Raw genomic sequence first — 7,383 nt, forward strand, 5'->3', positions numbered from 1 at the left:
GTCAGGGCACGAGGGGGGGGGGCAGGAGAGGGGACCACGGGGCACAGGGAGGACTCAGTCTGAAGAGATGCAAACGCAGGATGGGTGCTTGCCCGCGCCTGCCCGTGCCCTCCCCACGCCAGGCAGGACGGAACGGTCCGGGGCTTGAGGCTCATGCGGCCGGGCATGCCCTCTGCGCTGCGCCAGGCACCTCCGCCCTCCACTACAGCGTGAGTGTGGGACCAGGCCCCTTCCTGGTTCAGGAAAATAGCCTCCAAGAGGAATTCAGAAACCAAGCCTGGCAGGACCAGGGAACCCTTCCTGCTATCGGAGACGGGTCCATGCCAGCCCCACTGAGCGAGCCCGGCGGAACCCCCCCGGACGGAGGCTCTGGGGCACGGGAGGACCCAGCCTGGCTGCCAGGGCAGGTCCTGCCGCCCGCCCTCGGCCCTTCCTCCTCATTCCCGGCAGCCAGCCGCCCTCCTGGAACGAGCGGCAGGAAACAAAAGGCCCCGGTGGATTCCTGGGGAGTTGGCTGGTGGCGGTGGCAGGGCCAGTGGCAGGTGGCGGGTTCTCCTCGTGGACGAGCGGACAATACCTCGCGTGAGACTCGCAGCTGGAGCCTCGTGAGAAGTGGTCGGTGGATGAGGGGCACAGGGGTCCCGCGGCCTGGCCCTGCTGCTCACTGGCTGAGTGCCCCTGGGCGGGTCACGTCGCTTCTCTGGGCCTCGGTTTTCCCATCAGTAAAAAGAATAGCACTCACCACGTAAGGTTGTTAGAAAGATTAAAGAAGGTGATATTCATGAGCTGCTTGCTACAGTGCCTGGGATGCAGTGACGCTATATAAGAATATTTTAAAAAAATAAGCAGGTGACAGATTAATTGCTGGAGCTGTTTCTGTGTTTCGCCCAGGGTGGCCGCAGGCACGGCCCCCTGAGTTGGGGCTGCTCCCTTTTGTCCTCTCCTCAGGACTTGGTGCCCGGCCCCCGGGTTGCTCTTTTGTGGAGAGACCTGGCTTCGGAGCCTGACTTGGCCCTCACTCACTCGGTTATTGGACCTCTTGGAGCCTCAGTTTTCCCATCTGTGATATGGGCACAGCCATACCCCCAACAGGGTTGCCGTGAGGGACGCAGGAGGGGCCGCCCCGGGGTTCCAGGCCATCCTGGTGGGGGTTGTGGGGAAGCTGCTTGTGAATCCAAGACCCTGGGGGGCAGCGGGGAGCGCGTGGCAGTGGCGTTCCCTCCTGCCCGGGCCACACCAGGCCCACGGCTGCAGTCCCCGGCCAGGGTACGTGAGGATCCATCTGTAGCTGAAATCCGGCCCCGGCCGCGGGCAGGCTCGGCTCTGCCTTCTGCTGCGGCACAGATGATGCGAGAAAAGCGACAGCTTTCGGCCCCTAACTTGGGCTGCACGCACCCGGGCACAGGCTGGTGGCACATGTGGCCCCGGCCCACGCCCGCTCTCTCTCTACCGCCTCCCTCGCAGCCCTCTCCCTTCCTGTGACTTTTCGAGCCCAGCCTCTGAGTGGGGTGCGGGCCCGGGAGGGGAAGGGCGATCGGGGAGGAGGGACGGGTGGGCCTGGTCCGCACGTGTGGGCATGCAGCCGGCCTCACGGCAGAGTCTTTTCAAATGAAGTCCCGGCTCTGCCTCGCTTGGCCACGGGATCTCTGGGCAAACGTTGTGCCCGTCTGAGCCCCAGTTCCTTCCTCTGTGAGGCTGGCGTAATAGCCCTCAGAGAGTTTCACTCCGCGCTCTCTCCCGGCTCCACGGCCCGTCACCCTGAGACACACCGTGGAAGTGCCCTGGGCTCAGTTCCCTTGGCGGCAGAATGGCACGACACCCACACTCGCCCACACTCGCCCTGAGGCCCTGCCTCCTCACCCCACGGGGGATGCTTGCAGCCGGGGCCGGGGCTCAGAGGCCGCATGCAGTGGCTAAGACACAGGCTCCGTCCGGCCAGGCTGTGTGACCGGGGCGGCCCCTGCACCCCGTCTGTGAAATAGGGTGCGAGCAGTGCCAGCCACGAGTGGTTATGGGGACGGCGTGAGTTATGCCTGGGAAGGACTTAGCCACGGCCCAGGGCATGGTGGGTAACTGACCAATGCACGCACGGGTGGCACAAGGACAGGGTCCCCAAATTACAGGTGGGCTGAACTGTCCCCACCCCCGTCACCCGGGGACCCCCAGCGTGTGAGCCCTCCCTTGGAGAGAGGTCGCCAGCCCTGCGGCGAAGAAGTGGAAGACAGGGGTCCGACCCCAGCGAGACCGGCACCCGGGACGCTGCTGAAGAGAGAGGCGCCATCTGCCCAACCGTGAGGGCAAGCGGGCTGCCACTTGCCCAGCAAGCTGCCCGGGGCCCAGCTCACTGCGGTCAATCCCCCCTCGATCAGATGCCCCCCAGACTAGATGTGCTCCAGCACCCGGCACAGAAACACTTGGAATGAGACAGGCCGAAGGGGCCCGGCAGGCAGCATGGCCTGCCCCTGTCACCGTTTGGGGAGCATCTTCGGCTTTCAAAGCACTTTCCGTGGAATCGCATTCATCCCGGGGGTGGAGTCCTGGGCCCTCCCCTCAGGGCAGCAAGGCTCTGAACCCCCACCCCCCACCCCCCGGTTCCAGAGCTGAAAGAGCCCTGCAGACCCCCCAGTTTCCCTTTTCCCTTTGGCTGCCAGGAAGCCCGGAGTCTGATGAGAGTTTTAGGTGCAGTTATGGGGCCTTTCTGTCCGGCCCATCTGTAATGGGTTCCAGTGGATCTCCCCAATCTTCTACCTTAATTGCTTAGTTTCTGTCCTGAGATGTATTGATTTTTAGATTTACACTCTGCCTTCTCATGGTTTGTGTTCTCACAAGGCGCACACAGCGCTTGCTGTGGACACAAACACTAACATTTGTTAACTGACGTAGGACAAGCCTCCCCTCAGTCCCAGTGCCTCCTCCCTCAGAAGAGGAAACTGAGGCCAGAACGGGCAGCCACTCTCTGGCCTGGGGAGGCTGCTCTTGGTCGGGGACGGGCAGCTCTAGGGCGTGGCTAGACCCGGCCGGGTCACCGGTCTCAGCGGGCAGGGGCTGGGCCCCCCACCCCCCGAAGGTGGACTGGGGCCTGGAGGCTGGGCCGCAGAGCACTGGGGTGGGGAGCGGCCTGCCTGGAGCGGGAGCCGCGCAGGTGGCTGAGACCGCCCAACGCGCTGCCTTCTTGCAGATTGATCGCCAGCCAGCGAGGGAGCGCGTGGATGCTGCCGGCCCGGCCCCGAGAGCCATGCGTCTTCGAGAGCGTGAGAGAGCGGATCCCAGCGCAGGCTCCCTGGGGTGACACTGTTCATGGTGTGTCTCTCGGGAGCGGAGTGGGTGTGCGAGGGAGGAAGGCGGGGGCCGGCGCGGGGCCTCGGGGACTCTCAGCAGGGAGAGCCGGGCCGCTGGGCCTTTCCGGGCCTCGGTTTCCTCACATTCGAGGGGGTGGCTGGTGTTCCTGCGTTCGGGGTGGCATCCCGGTGCCGCCTGCTCAGCCCCCTGCTCCTCGGAGCCTCTGGGCCTGGGTCCCCGCGTTCTCCAATAGCAGCCACAAGATGAGCCAGCGTTGCTGAGCGCTTCCCGCATGGCAGGTGCTGCTGGACGTGTGTGAGTCCTTTAACCCTCACGCCCCCGAGGCAGAGGCTGTCTTGGCTCCATTTGGTAACAAGGCCCGAGGCACGGAGGTTACAGAATGTGTCTGCGGTCACTGGCCGGTGCATGGAGAGCCCGGACTCAGACGCGGTCTGTGTTTATTTATGTCTTTATTTATTTACTAGAGGCCCAACGCATGAAATTCGTGCAAGGGGCTCGGCCCTCGCAGCCCTGGCTTCATCCAGCAGGTCGTCTGGCTGTTCAGTCTAATTAGCATATTACGCTTTTATTATTCTAGGTTATTTTAATATATTTTTATTGATTTCAGAGAGGAGGGGAATGGGAGGGAGGGATAGAAACATCAACGATAAGAGAGAATCATTGATCAGCTGCCTCCTGCACGCCTCCTATTGGGGTTGGAGCCCACAACCCGGGCACGTGCCCTGAACCGGGAATCAAACCCAGGACCCTTCAGTCCACAGGCCAACGCCCTATCTACTGAGCCACACGGGCGAGGGCCACAGTCTGTATTTAGAGCGTGTGGTGTGAGAGTGATGCTGGCACCGCGTCGCTGCTGTGAGGATGGGAGGGCCCAGACCAGGAGGCTCCTGGCTGGTGTCAGACACGTCCCTGTGGCCTGCACCTGGCGGTCATCCCTTCAGACTCCACCTCCCGTCCCGCCCCAGGCCCAGGTGGGAAATGTCCTGGGCTGGCCTGGGAGCTGGAGGGGGCTCTGTTGGGGTCTCTCGCAGCACATCAGCCTGTCCTGTGGGCACCAGGGACTGCGGGCGAGCCAGGGGACCTGCCGTCTCCCCCGTCCCAGAACCCTGCACGGGGCCCCCTGGAGGGAGGACACAGCCATGCCCTCCGCTCTCCCCGGGACCCTCGGTTCCTGGGACCCCCTGCAAAGGGGCTTTTCTCCCTGAAACCTATTCCCCGGGCCAAGCCCAAGGGGCCCCTGGGATGAGGGGACGAGGCCCAGTGTGGGGTGCTTGAGCCAGCAGCCCCCAAGTCCCTGGTGAGGGGTGTTACCCAGGCAGGACTTACATCTGCCCAGTCCAGGCCTCCCTCAGACAGAGCCAGTCACGGGCGGGGCAGCATCCGGTCACAGGTCCCCCTGCCAGGAAGTCTCGGGGTTCTGTTAAGTGACGTCACCACAAATAGAGGCTTGGGGTCTGCCAGGGCCAGTGCGAGCCCTCCAGGGGCGTCATTGCAGCCAGTTCTCCCTACAGCCTTCCGAGGGGGGGGGTCACTCCACTTTGCAGAGGAAGACTGAAGCCCTCTGGGGGCTAGGGCAGCCAGAGGCGGCAAGGGGTCCCCCTGAGCAGGCTGGGGAGGCATTGAGTGGCGTGTTTCCCAAGAGCCAAGGGTGTGAGCTAAGGGGGACCCTTATGCCAGGAAGGGAGTGCCTCAGGGGGCCTTGGGGTGCGTCAGGGCGAGGAGGGGGTGCGGGGCAGCGGAGGGAGGCAGTGCTGGCTGGGAGGGTGGATGTGTTCACACTCCAGGGGCGAGAGCAGGTGTGAGGATGAAGGACGTGCAAGGCCCTGGCCCCAGGGACTCCCGGCCGAGCTGGGCCAGGGATGGGCAGCAGGGATGGGCGAGTTTCCTGTAGGACAGTGAGTCCAGGGCTGCACTGGAGTGAGGGGTCCTGGGACCCCCTAGGGGGCAGCCTGTTTAGCCGGGGGCTGTCAGGGAGGGTTTCAAAGTGGAGCTGACCCTTGGCGCGTCGCGTTGTTTTCCCTGGCAGGGAACTGGGGTAAACAAAGTACAGAACCCTCTGAAGAGGTGAGTGTAGGGAGCAGCAAGCTGGGGGCAGCCCGGAAAGGTGGGGGCGGCCGCGTGAGAGGGGCTGGAGCACCGCCCCAGCCAGGAACCCGCTGGCCGAGGGCAGGACCTGTGCTGGGGTCTGTCCCTACTGGTTGGGGAGTACTTTCCAGCTCCAGGACTCAGAGAGGGCAAGGCACCTGCCTGGCATTGCACAGCCTGCCAGCGGGTGACGGGGCCCTTAGCCAGTGCCTGGGGCTTGGACTCGCCCCTGCAGGCCACCGGGCGGGCAGTTTGTAAAGTAGGGGAAGCTCATGTGCATTTTAAGAAGACTTTGCATTTGCAGGAAGAGGAACTCCCAGAGTGGCTCACACTCAACCCCAGGGCCTGAGTCCCCATCAGAGATTGGCCTTTGTGGATGGGGCCACTCCAGGCCTCCCACTCATACTTGCCTGGGCTGGGGGCTCAGCCAGGGGCACGGAGCGGGCGCCATGCCTGCCCTGGAAGTGCCACCGGCCCGGGGCTAGGAGAGGGAGGCTGAGTGCCCGCTCATGGAGGTTGTTGGAGGGCAGCGACCCTGTGCCCCGGGCGGGCGAGGAGAGCCAGATGATGCAGGGAGCGGCCTCTGTCCCCCCTTCCCCCTCCCCCCAGACATTTCCTCCAGATGAAATCACATCCCCACGGGGAACAGACCCGCATTGTGAAGCGCAGGGGTATCCAGAGAAAGGACGCCTTTCAGGCCCTTAAAAATAGCAGCCCCGAGACGTACGGATCTGCAGGGACTGGCCTCGTCCCGCCTCCCCCGGCAGCGGCACAGGCCCGTCACCCGCACCCAGACCACGGCCTGTGGGTGACCGGCTGGAGAGCTGCTGGCCCGGGCAGGGGAGGGGCAGCTGCCCAGCAGGGTTTCGCTCTCGGCCCCCCTTCCCCTCCCCCTCCCCTGCGGAGACCCTGGGGCCGGCACTGGCATTTGCCGGCTTGGCCAGGGCCTCGGTGGACTGGCTCCCGCGTGGTCCTCACCAGAGCTTTTAGCAGGTGGGATAGCGACAGCTGAGGAAGCTGAGTCACAACTAGTAAGTGACACACGAGTGGGCGGTGGAGCCTGGGTTCAAGGCCCGGAGGCCTGTGCACGGATTCTGCAGGCGTGGCCGTGCCCAGGGGCGGGCCAGAGGGGCGGGGCGAGGCCCCGGGTCTGTCACGGGGCACCCACGGGTCACCCACGGGGTCCACGTGGTTCGGTGGGCCCTTCACAGACCTTCAGCCACCTGTGCAGGGCAGGAGCCAGGCCGGCCCTACTTCTCCCACCTGAGCCAGGGAGGCCGTGGCCGTGTGCACGCGTGGGGCTGCGTGTGAGGTCCAGGGGGATGCAAGGATGGCACGTGTGAGTTTAAGGAGTGTTCATCCTTCTAGACTCCACGAGGTGGAGGGAGGGGGGCAGGCCATTGGGAAGGGTCCCCGGGGCACACCCAGGACAGGAAGTTCTGGGCTGCTAGCAGGGGCGGGCCTCACCTTCAGCTGCTGGTGCTGCCCGGGATGGGGGAAGGGGAGGGGGTCCTCCCTCCACCCGAGGGCTGGTGCTCCCCTCCCTCCACCAGGGCCGCCCTGATTAGACCAGGAGGCGGAGCTACAGCGCCTGCTGGGAGGCACCGGCTCAGCTCCCGGCTCCCGCTGGCCCCAGCCCTCCCAGTCATTCCTTTGGAGTGAGGGGGGCCCTGAGCCCCACCCCACACTCCACCGGAGACCAGGAGGGGCAGTGGAGAACTGGTGGCAGGACCCCAGCTGTGGGCAGCTGTGTCCGGCCCTGGCCTTGCTGCCACCCCCGGTCCCCTCCTTTCTAACCAAAGCCGGTGCTGCCGCCACGTGTCACAGACACACCACCGGAGCCCTAGTCCCCGGCCCCCCCAGCCCCCCCACCTCGTGGCTCTGTGCTCCCCATCCTTTTCCTTGCTTCCCAGAATCCGCGCTCCGGCTCCTCCTTGTGAGAGTGGGATGATGTCACTTCCTGAGGGTGGGGGGAGGAGTAGGCACGACCCCAGCCGA

At 64.8% G+C, this 7,383-nt stretch overlaps 1 protein-coding gene across 1 annotated transcript in view; it reads left to right on the forward strand.

Moving 5' to 3' along the window:
* Positions 1 to 7,383, forward strand: part of DAGLA (diacylglycerol lipase, alpha) — a 33,883-nt gene that overhangs the window by 689 nt on the left and 25,811 nt on the right. The window contains exons 2-3 of the mRNA XM_015569810.1: positions 3,179 to 3,285; positions 5,995 to 6,108. Coding sequence (XP_015425296.1) covers positions 3,179 to 3,285; positions 5,995 to 6,108 — 221 coding nt within the window. The remainder of the gene's footprint in view (positions 1 to 3,178; positions 3,286 to 5,994; positions 6,109 to 7,383) is intronic.

Source organism: Myotis davidii, unplaced genomic scaffold (assembly GCF_000327345.1).
Source record: "Myotis davidii unplaced genomic scaffold, ASM32734v1 scaffold826, whole genome shotgun sequence".
Taxonomy (NCBI): Eukaryota; Metazoa; Chordata; class Mammalia; order Chiroptera; family Vespertilionidae; genus Myotis; species Myotis davidii.